The 16,425-nt window shown below is 50.1% G+C and overlaps 1 protein-coding gene across 1 annotated transcript; it reads right to left on the bottom strand.

Annotated features, from left to right (window-relative positions):
• Nucleotides 1-6,119: 6,119 nt before the first annotated feature.
• LOC100347636 (olfactory receptor 2L3-like) lies at nucleotides 6,120-14,796 on the bottom strand. The gene has a single exon (XM_051828559.2). The coding sequence runs from the start codon at nucleotides 7,063-7,065 to the stop codon at nucleotides 6,130-6,132; it is 936 nt and encodes a 311-aa protein (XP_051684519.2). The 5' UTR covers nucleotides 7,066-14,796; the 3' UTR covers nucleotides 6,120-6,129.
• Nucleotides 14,797-16,425: the final 1,629 nt, after the last annotated feature.

Below are 16,425 nucleotides of genomic sequence, written 5' to 3'. Positions count from 1 at the left end.
TAATGAAATATCCTACTGTTTGCTTGCCTCTTGGTGGGTGATTGTCCTTATGCTATACATAGGGTGAGAGAAATTGCTAGACACACAGAACTGCCAAGCATCAGTTTTCAGTTTTACTGACCAAGGAAAGCTCTTGTATTCAATAGAGAATCCTGCACCCACAGTGACTGATGAAACGTCTGTCCTGTGCTTAGATACAGACCTCGAGCTCTGCTCAGTGGTCTCCGTGCTCCCGGCCCCGCTGCTCGTGCCGCTGCACCTCTGCTCTCTGCAGGGTGAGCAGCTCCAGGAGTGCAGCCGTCCGCACTTGCACAGGCACCTGCATGCATTGATCTTCTGGCGAGCGCCAGGCCTTTCCCTGGCAAGTCGGCTCACCGAACAGTGGCCGCCCCACCCCAGCCGGGAGAGACAGTGCTGCCAGGCAGAAGTTTCCAGATGCTCGGCCTCCCGACCAGAGGGGCTCTGCTCAGCACGGTCAAAACTCCCTGAAGTCCAGTCTGTTGCTGCAGCCAGAGACCCCTAATGTAAAGCCGCGCCCCGCTCGGGCTTACACTAGCTGTTCTCCCCTGGCCGTCTGTATTCACAGTACTGTGTGGCTTTTGGACAAAAGATCAGTTAAGAAGAAAAACCACTGCTTTGACTTGAGCCGTCGCTCTGGTGAACTATAAAATGTGGCGGGACTGGCTGACCTTGCCGGCCAGTGACCATGAGCACAAATTCACTTCTCACCACACTCACATCAGTTCAGGGAGTACCACTGATGAGTGTGTGGGCAGCCTGCGTGGTCCACTCACTATCATAGCACACTTGCTGAGCGCTCACGAGGGCAGCAGTGACCTGGGACAGGGCCTAAGCAGAACAGAGGCCAGTGTGCAGCGCTGCCCAGCACCAGCCCCTGCGGTGCCCCTTGACAGTGGGCGTCAGCACCTTTAACTGTCCCATTCTCTAATCTGCCTGCGCTCCAGACACCACCTGTCTGCTATAAGGCTGTGGGCTTACAACTCAGAGAATGCAACTGTCAAGTTTAGACAGCCAACTGATCTTAAACACTAAAAACTGGAGCAAAGGAACATTCAAATGTGTCTAGCTCACTCCCGCTTTAACTTAACAATCATCAGACTTTTACTTTGTATCTTGTAAATGCATATTAACTAGCAGCCAACGAGCTGAACCAAGCGGGGGATACCTTTTAGGAAGGAAAATCTGTGGGGACTGAAACCACACCCAAAGTCAGCAAACGGCCATAGCTCAGGAAGCAAACCACCACAAGCCACAGGATAAGTTCACTGTGTTGTGCTACCTGCTGACTGCGTTTGGGCACATGATGGTGCCCCATGTTCTACTGGGTTTGGTCAGACAAGAGTACAGATCACACCACAACCCCTGCCTTAAACCCTCAACAAAAAGCAGCTCAAAATGGATCAGTATTTTAAACGTAAGACGAGAAACCGTAAAACCACTGGAGGAAAACACAGGGCAAGGACTCCAAGACATCGGCACAGGCAGTGGCTTTTTGGATCAGACTCCCAAAGTCCCAGCAATAAAGACAAAAGTAGACAAATGGGAGTGCATAAAGCCAAGGAGCTTCTGCACAGCCCAGGAAAGCACAGAGGGAGGAGAGAGCTGACAGAATGGGATCATATGTCTGCAAACCTTGCGTCTGGATCTTCCACACAGACCCCAAAGAGAAATACCGATTCCAGGCAGACTTCCCCTCGACGCGGACCCTGAGCAGGCTGAGCCTAACACAGGTGCTTCCACCTGTGAGAGACACAGTCGCCGAAGTCTGACATGTGCGAGAATCAGCATCGGCCACGTGAATTCTCTACAGAACGAGCGTTACCAGGCAAGCAGTAGGATGTGTTCCTTCCTGTATGGCATTGGCCTTGCGCACTGCTTGTGTCCAGCCCCTCCCCCGTGGGATCCCGTGCTGACACAGGACCTTCCACAGTCACACACGGCTTCTCATGGTGCAGCATGAGTCCCCTCTGTGAAGGGGAGTGAGTGCAGCTGGCCCCACGCAGATGGAGGATCACGCATTTCTGCAAATGCCCGCCGTGTCCACGGTTCTGAACACTCGGAAGGGGGGAGGCTGGTGTGTATTTCAGCTGAGCTCTGCCCGGCAGAGCTGTAATTTGTCATCAGGTCTGGGGCTGAGACCTTCACAGGGAACAGCCCCGGGGAGCAGAGTCCCCAGACTCCAATTAACTTGGATCTCAGACCAAAACAATGAACCTCAGAAATTAGGAAAAACGGTGTGAAACAGATTTTCCTCACCATGGAAAATATTCCAGTGCTTCCAGCCCCACGGTGAATGCCAGGCAGCGTGAGGACAGTTCAGACCGGGCTTTGTGGATTTCATGTGAGGAGGGTCGGCTTGCACTATCCTCACCCTCTCTCTCACACTCTGTCCCTCGTATGTCTTATAAAGTAGTTCTTTTTGAAGCAGCTGGAGAATCCCTTAGCTTCTTTTCAGTGTATAAATAATATTAATATTGAAGATCAAACATATCTAAATGAAAAGACCATGTCTCCCACTTGGTGACTATCATTTGTTCAGATAATTTGATTATCTGAGCATTATGTATGGTATCTGTAATGGCCTCACCAGTGAGGGTCTCTTGCATAATCATATAAGATGTGCTGTACCATCCTCTAGAATGTTCCCCAGCCAGTGAGCGTGATGAACATCCCAGCCACCCACAGCCGGGTCTCTTCGCCCCACCCGAGGTCCCACACATCCTCTGAAGTCCCAAAACTTCCTTTCTCTAGGAACAGTCTGAGGGCCTGGGACTCATTCAGACATAGGCACAAGAAAAACAACAACAAAAAAAAATTATTGGGTGGGGCTGGTGCCATGGCACAGTAGGTTAATCCTCTGCCTGTGGCGCCAGCATCCCATATGGGTGCCAGTTCTCATCCCGGCTGTTCCTCTTTCAATCCCGCTCGCTACTATGGCCTGGGAAAGCAGTGGAAGATGGCCCAAGTCCTTCAGCCCCCAAACCTACGTGGGAGACTCAGATGAAGCTCCTGGCTCCTGGCTTTGGATGTGTGCAGCTCAAGCCATTGTGGCCATTTGGGGAGTGAACCAATGGACAGAAGACCTTGCTTTCTCTGTCTCTCCCTCTCACTGTCTGTAACTCTAGCTCTCAAATAAATAAACAAAATATTTTTTAAAAATTATTGGAAAATAATCAGTAAACACACATATCCACTGAATTCCTTTGGCACCAACAGGGAATTGTCAGCTCAAAGTGAATGGAGAGAAAGGGAGGCAAACAGGTGTTTTCCATGAGCTGGAGACAAAAGCATCAGAGTGAAACTCACATCTGCACATGTCAGAAAGGTCCACACCTGCGGCTCTCAGGAGGCTTCTAAGGACCAGGACAACTTCCCTGGGCTGTGCAGTAGAGCACTAGACAAACCGCTGTTTAGGCTGAATGTGGACGTTATCAAATGCATGAAGCTTATATACCTTAAATAAAAGGTGTCTTGGTTAAAAAAATTAAAAAGAATATAGCTCCTTAAGGACAAAGACAACACTGATTTATTTGCTTATTTGTTTTTGCGTTAATTATACATAATTATCTTTATATATTTATGTATGCATGTATGTATATCACATCTGATTTATCTTTATATCACCTGCACTAGTGGTTAGCAAAATACCACCAAATCCGGCTGGCTGCCTGTTTTGGGCTGGCCTGTGAGGTAAGAAATTTATGGAAGGGGCCAGCATTGTGGCATAACGGGTTAAACTGTAGCCTATGATATAGGCATCCCATGTGGGCACCAGTTCATGTCCTGGCTGCTCCACTCCCAGTCTAGCTCCCTGATACAGACCTGGGAAAAGCAGCAGAAGATGGTCTAAGAACTTGGGCCCTGCCATCCAGATGGGAGACCCAGATGAAGCTCCTGGCTCCTGGCTTCAGCCTGGCCCAGCCTTGGCTTTTGCGGACATCTGGGGTGTGAACCAGCAGGTGGAAGATCTCCCTCCCTGTCTCTCCCTCACTCTCTGCAGCTCTGACTTTCAAATAAATACATCTTTTTAAAAAAAAAGAAAATCATGTACGATTCCAATTTCAGGGCCTCTAAACACAGTTTATTGGAATATGTCAGGCTCATTCTGGCACACACTGGCCGCAGCAGTGTCCACACCTGCAGAGCTGAGAGTGCGACAAAGCCTGGACCATTTACCATCTGCTCTTTACAAAGGCGTGTCAGCCTGTGGCTTCCGCTACCTCTCTGCTTTGTGGACATCATGAGGGGATGATACCGCCTTCAGTGGAGTCGCCTTTCAGAGAGAGGAGTTGATACCGTATGCATACGATGGTGGATGAGGGGACACTTTTGACTCTTTGACTCCTGGATCCTGGCTTTGGATTGGCCCAGACCTTCTCATTGCTGCCCGCTGGGGAATGAACCAGCAAATGGAAGATCTCTCTCTCTCTCCCTTTCTCTCTCTCCTTTCTCTTTCTCTCTCTTTGCCTTTCTAACAAATAAATATATATTTGTCTAAAAAAAACTCTGGAAATCCATGCATATAAGAGGTCTTCAAAAAAAACCTGTGAATTGTGAAAAACCATGCATAGATTTCAAAGGTGTTTTATATCAAAAGAAATGGATGTTTTTGTTGTATTTCCATGAGCTTTTGGAAGGGTCCTTGTATAGGTGAACACTTCCTCAGAAACAAGGACACAAGAACCACTCAAGGAGTCAATGTCAAAGTCACTGCTGGGTGCCTCTGGAGTCGTGGAAAGAGGGGTGACCTACACTCTCGAGGCTGAGAAGACTGTGCATCCCGAGAGGCTGACGGGGCACAGAGGAAGGACACTGAGGAGGCAGACAGCGATACCGGAGCAGCACACATCACTCCCCAAGGACACATCATCCCAAGGCCATCAGGTCACTGCATCCATGATGGACACCCCAGGGTCACTGAGAAGCTCAAAGTCAGGACTGAGGTGAGAGAGTGTCCTGAAGCCGCAGAGGCTGGCGGCAGCGATGACTACATGCACATGAACCAGGAGCTTGGAGGGACCAGCACGTGGGGAGTGTGCAGACGGCCAACTGCAATCTTAGGAGCAAACAGATGCACAGGCAGCTTGCGCTTAGCATAAGCAACCCCCAAGGCCGACATCAGAGGTGGAGACTAAGGCTGCTGTCCAGTCTAGAGTCAAGTTCCACACTTTGTTCTCTGTCCCTACACAACACTCAGGGCCAGAACCCACCGATGGAAGCAGTGCTCAGATTGGCAGAGTGAGCAGCCAGCAGGGCGGCGGCGAGCGTGTCCAGGCGGCACGTCTCTATCTGAGGTGCTCCCAGATTGCTCCAACAGCCACACTTCCCACGCGCTGGTGGCAACTGCCACAGGAAGGTTCACGCACAGAACTGTGCAGCTACGTGTGGACAGATTGCTCAGGGAGGGGTGCAAGTCTGGGAAGAGACCCTCTGAGGTGTCAGGGAGGGCCTCACAGGAAGAGAGTGAACAGGGAGAGAAGCCCACGTGGCCGTCCATGGACACAGTGGCCCCGGGGTGTGCAGTGCACTGACCCAGAGTCCAACCCTTCCCCTGCAAGGCAGGGAAGCTGGAGCGTGGAATGTGCATGTTTAGCTGTGGAGATCATGACAGCTCATCGTGTGAGACAAAGGCATACTCACATGACGCTGCCCTGAAGAGTACACGCTCACACCTCGAACGTGTACCCCAGTAGGTGCACCCCACACCTGGGGCTCAATAAGCCCCTTTCATGAGCATCTTGCAATACAGGAGATGCCATCAGGGTGCAGATTGGGCTTTGGAATTCAAATGATTTGCTCTGCCAAATACCATGCACACTTGGCAAAGGTGAACCCTTTGGGTTCCTAATATATATGTAGGAACTTGAGAGACTTCAGAGCCAATTAATGAAAACATAAAAGAATTTTAATATGTTCCTGACTTGATAAGGCTCCAGGGATATTTACAATAAAAGCAAAGCAGCCTCCCGCGGAGGTCTGGGACTCACAGCCGAAACTTCATTCAGAAAGAACTCTCATCATGGTCTCCTAAAGCCATGAGTACAACCGGCTCCCCCCTGCCCGGCCGCTGCTCTGCTCACCCCCACAGCCCGTCACTGTCTCTGCTCCCTAGGAAGCCCCGCACCTCCCCGCCAGCTTCTGGAGTGCAGCCAGCACCTCCTTGTTCCTCAGGCTGTAGATGAGGGGATTCAGCATGGGGGTGAGCACATTGCTGAACACAGACAGCGCCTGGTCCTGCTCTGGGCTGTGGGAAGAGGTGAAGCTCATGTAAATGAAGATGTTCGGACCAAAGAAGAGACTCACCACCGTGAGGTGGGAGGAGCAGGTGGCCAAGACCTTCCGCCTCCCCTTGACGGAGCTCATGCGGAGCACGGCGAGGAAGATGAGTGTGTAGGAGGCTGTGATGAGACCGAAGGGGACGACCAGCAGCACCACACTGGTTACCACCACCACAGACTGATACACGGATGTGTCCTCACAAGACAGCTTGATGAGGACGGGCACCTCGCAGAAGAAGTGCTGGATCTCCCGGGACCCGCAGATGGGGAAGTGCAGAGGGTAAACCGTGTGAACCAAGGAGCTGGCTGAGCCTCCAACCCAACACCCAGAAACCATATGCAGGCAGAACCTGGGGCTCATGATGGCGGGGTAGCGCAGCGGGTTGCACACAGCCACGTAGCGGTCGTATGCCATGAGGGTCAGGATGAGGCACTCAGACATCCCCAGCAACAGGAAGAAGAAGCTCTGTGTCCCGCAGCCAACCCAGGAGATGCCCCTCTCCCCTGTGAAGAAGTTGGCAGCCATCTTGGGGACGATGGTAGAGGTCAGTGTCAGGTCGATGAGGGAGAGCTGGCTGAGCAGGACGTACATGGGTGTGTGTAGCCGGGCATCCCCTAGGATCAGGATGATCAGAAGGGTGTTTCCCAGGAAGGCCAGGATGTAGATGAGGACCACGGTGGCATTGAGGAGCAGGGAGTGCCGGGACCCAGGGAAGAGCCCGGCCAGGAGGAAGTCCGTGGCCGAAGAGGCGTTCCCACCCACCATGCCGCTGCACGGCCACGAGGGAGACCACTGGAGTCACTACCACGTGTGACACCTCGTGTCAGTCTGGGGGCCAGAAGTTCTAGAACCTTACCCCCAGCTCCGGGTTCTCACGTAGCCTTTGCCCCCATCTCAGGGAGAGCACTTTCCCGTGTCTCTTGAACAATCGCCTGACTTGGTAAATACAGAAGACTAAACACACAATCCACGCCAGCACTAACCGGCCTCTGCTGAGCTGAGTTCTTCTATTTTTCTTCTTTCTTTCTAAGTTGGAGAATCCTGTAAATACTAACACCCATTTCTAGAAATACAGGCTTAAACTGCTGTACACTGCTCATGTTAGCCATGGGACCTAGCTAACAACTTTTGTGCATCGGAGCAAAAATGAAGGAAATTCTAATCAGTTCTTTCAATTTGGCTCTATAAATTATAAATCAATTACTTGGTTTCATTCTAATGAAATATCCTACTGTTTGCTTGCCTCTTGGTGGGTAATTGTCCTTATGCTATACATAGGGTGAGAGAAATTGCTAGACACACAGAACTGCCAACCATCAGTTTTCTGTTTTACTGACGAAGGAAGCTCTTGTATTCAATAGAGAATCCTGCACCCACAGTGACTGATGAAACGTCTGTCCTGTGCTTAGATACAGACCTCGAGCTCTGCTCAGTGGTCTCCGTGCTCCCGGCCCCGCTGCTCGTGCCGCTGCACCTCTGCTCTCTGCAGGGTGAGCAGCTCCAGGAGTGCAGCCGTCCGCACTTGCACAGGCACCTGCATGCATTGATCTTCTGGCGAGCGCCAGGCCTTTCCCTGGCAAGTCGGCTCACCGAACAGTGGCCGCCCCACCCCAGCCGGGAGAGACAGTGCTGCCAGGCAGAAGTTTCCAGATGCTCGGCCTCCCGACCAGAGGGGCTCTGCTCAGCACGGTCAAAACTCCCTGAAGTCCAGTCTGTTGCTGCAGCCAGAGACCCCTAATGTAAAGCCGCGCCCCGCTCGGGCTTACACTAGCTGTTCTCCCCTGGCCGTCTGTATTCACAGTACTGTGTGGCTTTTGGACAAAAGATCAGTTAAGAAGAAAAACCACTGCTTTGACTTGAGCCGTCACTCTGGTGAACTATAAAATGAGGCAGGACTGGCTGACCTTGCCGGCCAGTGACCATGAGCACAAATTCACTTCTCACCACACTCACATCAGTTCAGGGAGTACCACTGATGAGTGCGTGGGCAGCCTGCGTGGTCCACTCACTATCATAGCACACTTGCTGAGCGCTCACGAGGGCAGCAGTGACCTGGGACAGGGCCTAAGCAGAACAGAGGCCAGTGTGCAGCGCTGCCCAGCACCAGCCCCTGCAGTGCCATTGACAGTGGGCATCAGCACCTTTAACTGCCCCGTTCTCTAATCTGCCCCCGCTCCAGACACCACCTGTCTGTCATAAGGCTGTGGGCTTACAACTCAGAGAATGCAACTGTCAAGTTTAGACAGCCAACTGATCTTAAACACTAAAAACTGGAGCAAAGGAACATTCAAATGTGTCTAGCTCACTCCCGCTTTAACTTAACAATCATCAGACTTTTACTTTGTATCTTGTAAATGCATATTAACTAGCAGCCAACCAGCTGAACCAAGTTGGGGGATACCTTTTAGGAAGGAAAATCTGTGGGGACTGAAACCACACCCTGACAGTGTTCTTTGAGTAGAAATGCAAACATCACAGCAAAGAACTCTGCATCACTTCATACCATAAAGCCTATTTCCCCATTAAATGATTTCAGCTGACTAAGCCTTTTTGGGGTCAGCTCTGCACATGTTTCTGTTACTTGCTTTGTACACAAGAAGACTGAGCTGTGGGAGGGAAGAGTGTGATGCTGTGTGCGTTAGCCTGTGGCCCCAAAGCAGTCTCCCAGGTCCTGACGACTTTCCGGGCTCTGGGTCCCTCTTGTTAGCGTGCTCGAGGTTGGGCTGTGAGGGCACAGACAGCACAGGCATCGACAAAGTCAGCAAACGGCCATAGCTCAGGAAGCAAACCACCACAAGCCACAGGATAAGTTCACTGGGTCGTCCTACCTGCTGACTGCGTTTGGGCACATGATGGTGCCCCGTGTTCCACTGGGTTTGGGCAGACAAGAGTACAGATCACACCACAACCCCTGCCTTAAACCCTCGACAAAAAGCAGCTCAAAATGGATCAGTATTTTAAACATAAGACGAAAAACCGTAAAACCACTGGAGGAAAACACAGGGCAAGGACTCCAAGACATCGGCACAGGTAGTGGCTTTTTGGATCAGACTCCCAAAGTCCCAGCAATAAAGGCAAAAGTAGAAAAATGGGAGTGCTTAAAGCCAAGGAGCTTCTGCACAGCCCAGGAAAGCACAGCGGGAGGAGAGAGCTGACAGAATGGGATCATATGTCTGCAAACCTTGCGTCTGGATCTTCCACACAGACCCCAAAGAGAAATACCGATTCCAGGCAGACTTCCCCTCAATGCGGACCCTGAGCAGGCTGAGCCTAACACAGGCGCTTCCTCCTGTGACAGACACAGTCACCGAAGTCTGACATGTGCGAGAATCAGCATCGGCCGCGTGAATTCTCTATAGAACGAGCGTTACCAGGCAAGCAGTAGGATGTGTTCCTTCCTGTCTGGCATTGGCCTTGCGCACTGCTTGTGTCCAGCCCCTCCCCCGTGGGATTCCGTGCTGACACAGGACCTTCCACAGTCACACACGGCTTCTCATGGTGCAGCATGAGCCCCCTCTGTGAAGGGGAGTGAGTGCAGCTGGCCCCACGCAGATGGAGGATCACGCATTTCTGCAAATGCCCGCCGTGTCCACGGTTCTGAACACTCGGAAGAGGGGAGGCTGGTGTGTATTTCAGCTGAGCTCTGCCTGGCAGGGCTGTAATTTGTCATCAGGTCTGGGGCTGAGACCTTCACAGGGAATAGCCCCAGGGAGCAGAGTCCCCAGACTCCAATTAACTTGGATCTCAGACCAAAACAATGAACCTCAGAAATTAGGAAAAACGGTATAAAACAGATTTTCCTCACCATGGAAAATATTCCAGTGCTTCCAGCCCCACAGTGAATGCCAGGCGGCATGAGGACAGGTGGGGCCCGGGCACTGTGGACTTCACGTGAGGAGGGTCGGCTTGCACTATCCTCTCCCTCTCTCTCACACTCTGAGAACTCCCCCGTATGTCTTATAACGTAGTTCTTTCTGAAGCAGCTGGAGAATCAAATAGCTTCTTTTCAGTGTATAAATAATATTAATACTGGGGATCAAACAAATCTAAATGAAAGACCATGTCTCCCATTTGGTGACTATCATTTGTTCAGATAACTTGATTATCTGAGCATTATGTATGGTATCTGTAATGGCCTCACCAGGGTACGTCTCTTATAATTCTATAAGACGTGCTGTACCTCGGCCGGCGCCGTCTCTCTCTAGGCTAATCCTCCACCTGCTGCGCTGGCACCCCAGGTTCTAGTCCCAGTTGAGGCACCAGATTCTGTCCTGGTTGCTCCTCTTCAAGTCCAGCTCTCAGCTGTGTCCTGGGAAGGCAGTGGAGGATGGCCCAGGTGTTTGGCCCCTGCACCTGCATGGGAGACCAGGAGGAGCACCTCCTCCTGGCTTCGGATCAGTGCAGTGAACCAACGGAAGTAAGACCTTTCTCTCTTTCTCTCTCTCTAACTCTCCCTGTCAAAATAATAAAAGACATGCTGTACCGTCCTCTAGAATGTTCCCCAACCAGTGAGCATGACGAACATCGCAGCCACCCACAGCCGGGTCTCTTCTCCCCACCCGAGCTCCCACACATCCTCTGAAGTCCCAACACTTCCTTTCTCTAGGAACACTCTGAGGGCCTGGGACTCATTCAGACACAGGCACAAGAAAAACAACAACAAAAAATTATTGGGTGGGGCTGGTGCCATGGTACAGTAGGTTAATCCTCTACCTGTGGTGCCAGCAACCATCTGGGCACCGGTTCTCCTACCAGCTGCCCCTATTTCAATCCAGCTCTCTGCTATGACCTGGAAAAGCAGTGGAAGATGGCCCAAGTCCTTCAGCCCCCACACCTATGTGGGAGACTCAGATGAAGCTCCTGGCTCCTGGCTTCGGATGTGTGCACCTCAAGCCATTGCGGCCATTGGGGGAATGAACCAATGGACAGAAGACCTTGCTTTCTCTGTCTCTCCCTCTCACTGTCTATAACTCTAGCTCTCAAATAAATAAATATTTTTTAAAAATTATTGGAAAATAATCAGTAAACACACATATCCACTGAATTCCTTTGGCACCAACAGGGAATTGTCAGCTCAAAGTGAATGGAGAGAAAGGGAGGCAAACAGGTGTTTTCCATGAGCTGGAGACAAAAGCATCAGAGTGAAACTCACATCTGCACATGTCAGAAAGGTCCACACCTGCGGCTCTCAGGAGGCTTCTAAGGACCAGGACAACTTCCCTGGGCTGTGCAGTAGAGCACTAGACAAACCGCTGTTTAGGCTGAATGTGGACGTTATCAAATGCATGAAGTTTATATACCTTAAATAAAAGGTGTCTTGGTTAAAAAAATTAAAAAGAATATAGCTCCTTAAGGACAAAGACAACACTGATTTATTTGCTTATTTGTTTTTGCGTTAATTATACATAATTATCTTTATATATTTATATGTATGCATGTATGTATATCACATCTGATTTATCTTTATATCACCTGCACTAGTGGTTAGCAAAATACCACCAGATCCGGCCAGCTGCCTGTTTTGGGTTGGCCTGTGAGGTAAGAAATTTACGGAAGGGGCCAGCATTGTGGCATAACGGGTTAAACTGTAGCCTATGATATAGGCATCCCATGTGGGCACCAGTTCATGTCCTGGCTGCTCCACTCCCAGTCTAGCTCCCTGATACAGACCTGGGAAAAGCAGCAGAAGATGGTCTAAGAACTTGGGCCCTGCCATCCAGATGGGAGACCCAGATGAAGCTCCTGGCTCCTGGCTTCAGCCTGGCCCAGCCTTGGCTTTTGCGGACATCTGGGGTGTGAACCAGCAGGTGGAAGATCTCCCTCCCTGTCTCTCCCTCACTCTCTGCAGCTCTGACTTTCAAATAAATAAATCTTTTTTAAAAAAAAGAAAATCATGTACGATTCCAATTTCAGGGCCTCTAAACACAGTTTATTGGAATATATCAGGCTCATTCTGGCACACACTGGCCGCAGCAGTGTCCACACCTACAGAGCTGAGAGCTGTGACAAAGCCTGGACCATTTACCATCTGCTCTTTACAAAGGCGTGTCAGCCTGTGGCTTCCGCTACCTCTCTGCTTTGTGGACATCATGAGGGGATGATACCACCTTCAGTGGAGTCGCCTTTCAGAGAGAGGAGATGATACCGTATGCATATGATGGTGGATGAGTGGACATGGTTAATTCTCGTTCATTACAGATGAGACAAACCTGCACTTGACAGCATCCTCTTTTTATGATAAAAGGGATGCTATGGTGCTTAACGCAACCTACTTTTCAGGGAAAATCTACAAGAGCTCAGTGATAGCCCCTGTGTGCTGTTGGTCTAAAGCTGGTATCTTTTGCTACAAGAAACAACCACAGCACCTAGGACTGGTATGTCTCCATGACTGCTGTGAAAGTCTTCTGTAAACTCATCAATGAAAGCATCACACACTGTTCGCTCTACGTGGGAAGTCCAGGCGTAACTCAGAGTTGCTGCAGGTCTGGTTCTAGACCACTGGGATAAGTAAACACCACAACAGACTCACAGACCTCCTGGCTTCCTGGCCCGTGTAACAGCTGTGTTTGTGCAACGCTGTAGTCTGTGAAGTACAGGGTTGCATTACATACACACCGTCATGGGCACAGGAGCACAGGGAATTCTAACAGTCCTCAGCCCAGTAGGTCCATTACGGTTGACAACAGTTACTTCATGTTTCAAAACAAGTAGGACAGAGAATTTTGAGTGTTCCCAAGTTGAAGACATTCTGCAAGTTTGAGGTGCTGGATACCCAGTTACCCTTATCTGCTCATTACGCACTCTGTATGTGTGTTGACATGACACACTTTACCCCTGTACTGTCATGTGTTGATGAAAAATTACACCTGTGTTTTAAAACACACTTTATTGCCTTAAAAATGCTAATGATCACCTAAGCCTTGAGCAATGCCTAACCTCTGCTGGTGCAGGGTCCCACCTTGAGGATGGCTGGGAATGGTAGGGGCATGGCAATCTCCCAACGTAAGACATCCGTGGGGTTTGCCTCATCAGCTCTGCCCCTGTAGCATGCCATGCTGGAAAAGATGATGGCATTTTATGCACCAGGTTCTTTCAGATTTGGGCTCAGTCCCCTTGAACGGTGCCACCGGCTGCCCGCTGAGTTTCCATCATTTTCTAGATGCTGTGGTGTCACTGCAGCCATGGGCACAGCCTCTTCACCTCGATGGGTTCTCCCTTCAGCACCTGTTCCTGCGCACCAGCTCCACCTCGGGTAATGCTGAATCCTGAGACCACGTCACCTCCAGCCCTGGCTCTCACTGCTTACACCACATCTGCACTCACCTCCTCCCCTGAGCCCTTGCAGTCACCTGTGGGGATCGCAGTGGACGTCTTCCAGACTCCTGCACGTGCAGGAAAGTTCTCCATGAGCGATAATGGGGCACTGCTTCCAGAACCTTCCAACTCATTGTGCCCAGCTCCAACAGAGGAATCATCGTCAATGGGGTGGAAGCCATGCAAAAAGCAAGTCTGAACGCGACTGGAGGGTCAAAATTTCTCCTCAGCTCATGGGATGCAGAATGGACACTGGTTAGCAGGCAGGGAGCTCTCACGAGAATACGGTTTTCTAGGATAAATTTTATTGTGTGCATATTTAAAATATACAGAAGATATTATAGAGAATGTTATGAGATATATATATAGAGAGAGACAGAGACAAAGAGAGTACAATGATCACTCTAGTGAAGCAAATAAACACACACACACACACACACACACACACATCTCACACAGCTGCCTATTTCCCCCACGCGGCAAGAGCAGCGGTACTGTATGCCTTTAGCAGAAGTCCTGAACACGACGCACTGGGACGATGCTTCCCGCGCACCTGAGCAGACCCCACGGCCAGGCGAGGGTCCTGGGCCTGTGTGCGCTTCCCCGTGGTGATGCTTCCCGGAGGACTTGCTAAGGGACAACTCTCCCAGCATCTGGGGTAAAGCTCTCCCTGCAGCCACACCCAAGTCGCTCCGGTCTGTGCAGCCACCTGGGCATGCGGGGCCTCTCATGCAGAGTTATCGAGAATTCAAGAAAGCAACAGGAGCATGAAACCAGGCCTGCGCCCTTCTCCCCTTCTCCTCGGAGCTGTGCCTGGCTGAGAGACAGCTGTGGTCAGGGTGTGGTCCACGCCACTCCCCGGCCAGCTGAGCGCAGCACCACTGCTTGGTCAGCGTTCAGATACTCAGCAAGTTTGTCACTACTTCCCTGGCTGAGTTTTAAGGAATCTTTTTGCACAAAAATACGAGTTTTCTTCCTGACAGCTTGCACTGCCATCCTCACACATTTGCCTTCCCAGTTCCCATCCGTTTGAGACCAACTCCCTCCAGCACAGCCTTCATAAATCCTCACCATCATCTAACTTCTTGAACCCATGACAGCATTCTTCTTGTTTTCCCCCAGATAAACCGTTTGTTTAAGGAACACAAACTTCATGCATTTCAGAAATACAACTTTAGGAACACAGTGATTCTTCCCACCGTACCCGCCCTCCCACTCACTCTCACCCCTCCCCTCCCTCTCCCATTCCCAGGCTTATTTCTACTAAGATCTATTTTCAACTAACTTTATACACAGAAAATTAACTCTACACTAGCTAAAGAGTTCAACAAATTGTATGAAAAAAAAAAAAACTTCCTCAACAGTCAAGACAAGGGCTGTTCAAAGTTACTGCATCTTGAAGTTAATTTCACTTTTTTAAGCATTTTTTGAGAAAGTTAATTAACTTTAAAGAACCCAAGAATGATACATTATTTTGTGAGCACTTAGACATAACTGTAACTTAGAGACATAAGAATATCCTCCACTTAATACATAAAATGAAGTAAATCTTTGAGAACAAGTTTTACTGTTAACTCTCATAACACAACTCTTTGAGGACAGAGGTCCTGTATGGGAAGTTCGTGCACAGTGACTCCTGTTGTTAATTTAACAACTAACACTTTTATGTATGATGTCAGTGATCACCTGAGGCTCTTGACATGAGCTGTCTGGGCTACGGAAACTTTTTGAATCCATGATATGTCCTTCCGTATTTAGACAAGGCCATAAGCAAAGTGGAAGTTCTTTCCTCATTTCAGAGAAAGTACCTCCTTCTCGCTCTCTCCACTGGGGTCTTACCCACCGAGGTCCTTCATTTAGGACATACTTTGCCACAGTGTCTTGGCTTTCCATGCCTGAAATGCTCTCATGGGCTTTTCAACCAGACCAGGAAGCCTTCAGGGCTGATTCTGAGGTCAGAGTGTCAGCAATCTCCTGAAGCCTTCCCCAAACCCTCTCTGTTTTCTGTCAAACCAAAAAGGGATTTATCCTTTCTCTGAATTCTTTTTTTTTATTTGACAGATAGAGTAAGGTAGTGAGAGAGAAAGACAGAGAGAAAGATCTTCCTTCCGTTGGTTCACCCCACAAATGGCTGCTGCGGCTAGCGCGCTGCGCCGATCTGAAGCCAGGAGCCAGGTGCCTCCTCCTGGTCTCCCATGTGGGTGCAGGGGGCCCAAGCACCTGGGCCATCCTCCACTGCATTCCCGGGCCACAGCAGAGAGCTGGACTGGAAGAGAAGCAACCAGGACAGAATCAGTGCCCATATGGGATGCCGGCGCCGCAGGCGGAGGATGACCCAAGTGAGCCACACAGACAGCGCACGTTGCTCCGGCCTGCCACAGCACATGGAAGATTTTACCTCCTCCCTTAAGGACTTCATTCCCCTTGAACTGCAACTCCTGCAGGCAGCTTTGAAACACTGACTCAAGTTTCTCTCCCCACGCTCACTTAGTACAGCACTATCAGGCAGTAGTAGTGAGTGCGTTAGAAGGTGCTGGAATGTAGACATCTCAGTATTATGTCCCTGCTGTTCTTTGATTTTGTGAACACAATGTGTCACTGTGAAACATTTCTTCACTTCAACTTTCAGGGACACGCTGTGATGCTGTCACAGCTAATCCAAGCCTGCAGTTAAATAACGCTAACGAGAGACAAAGGTGAAGGCTTCACGATGCTGTGAGGGAGACGTTGCAATTTCCACTTCTCAGATTAGGAAACTGATGCTGAAAATCCTGGACTTGCCGGAGTTTTCACACCTGTATAACAAGCCCG

This window comes from Oryctolagus cuniculus, chromosome 6, assembly GCF_964237555.1.
Source record: "Oryctolagus cuniculus chromosome 6, mOryCun1.1, whole genome shotgun sequence".
NCBI lineage: Eukaryota > Metazoa > Chordata > Mammalia > Lagomorpha > Leporidae > Oryctolagus > Oryctolagus cuniculus.
Note: the sequence above shows the minus strand (reverse complement) of the source record. Positions and strands in the feature narration are given on the sequence as shown.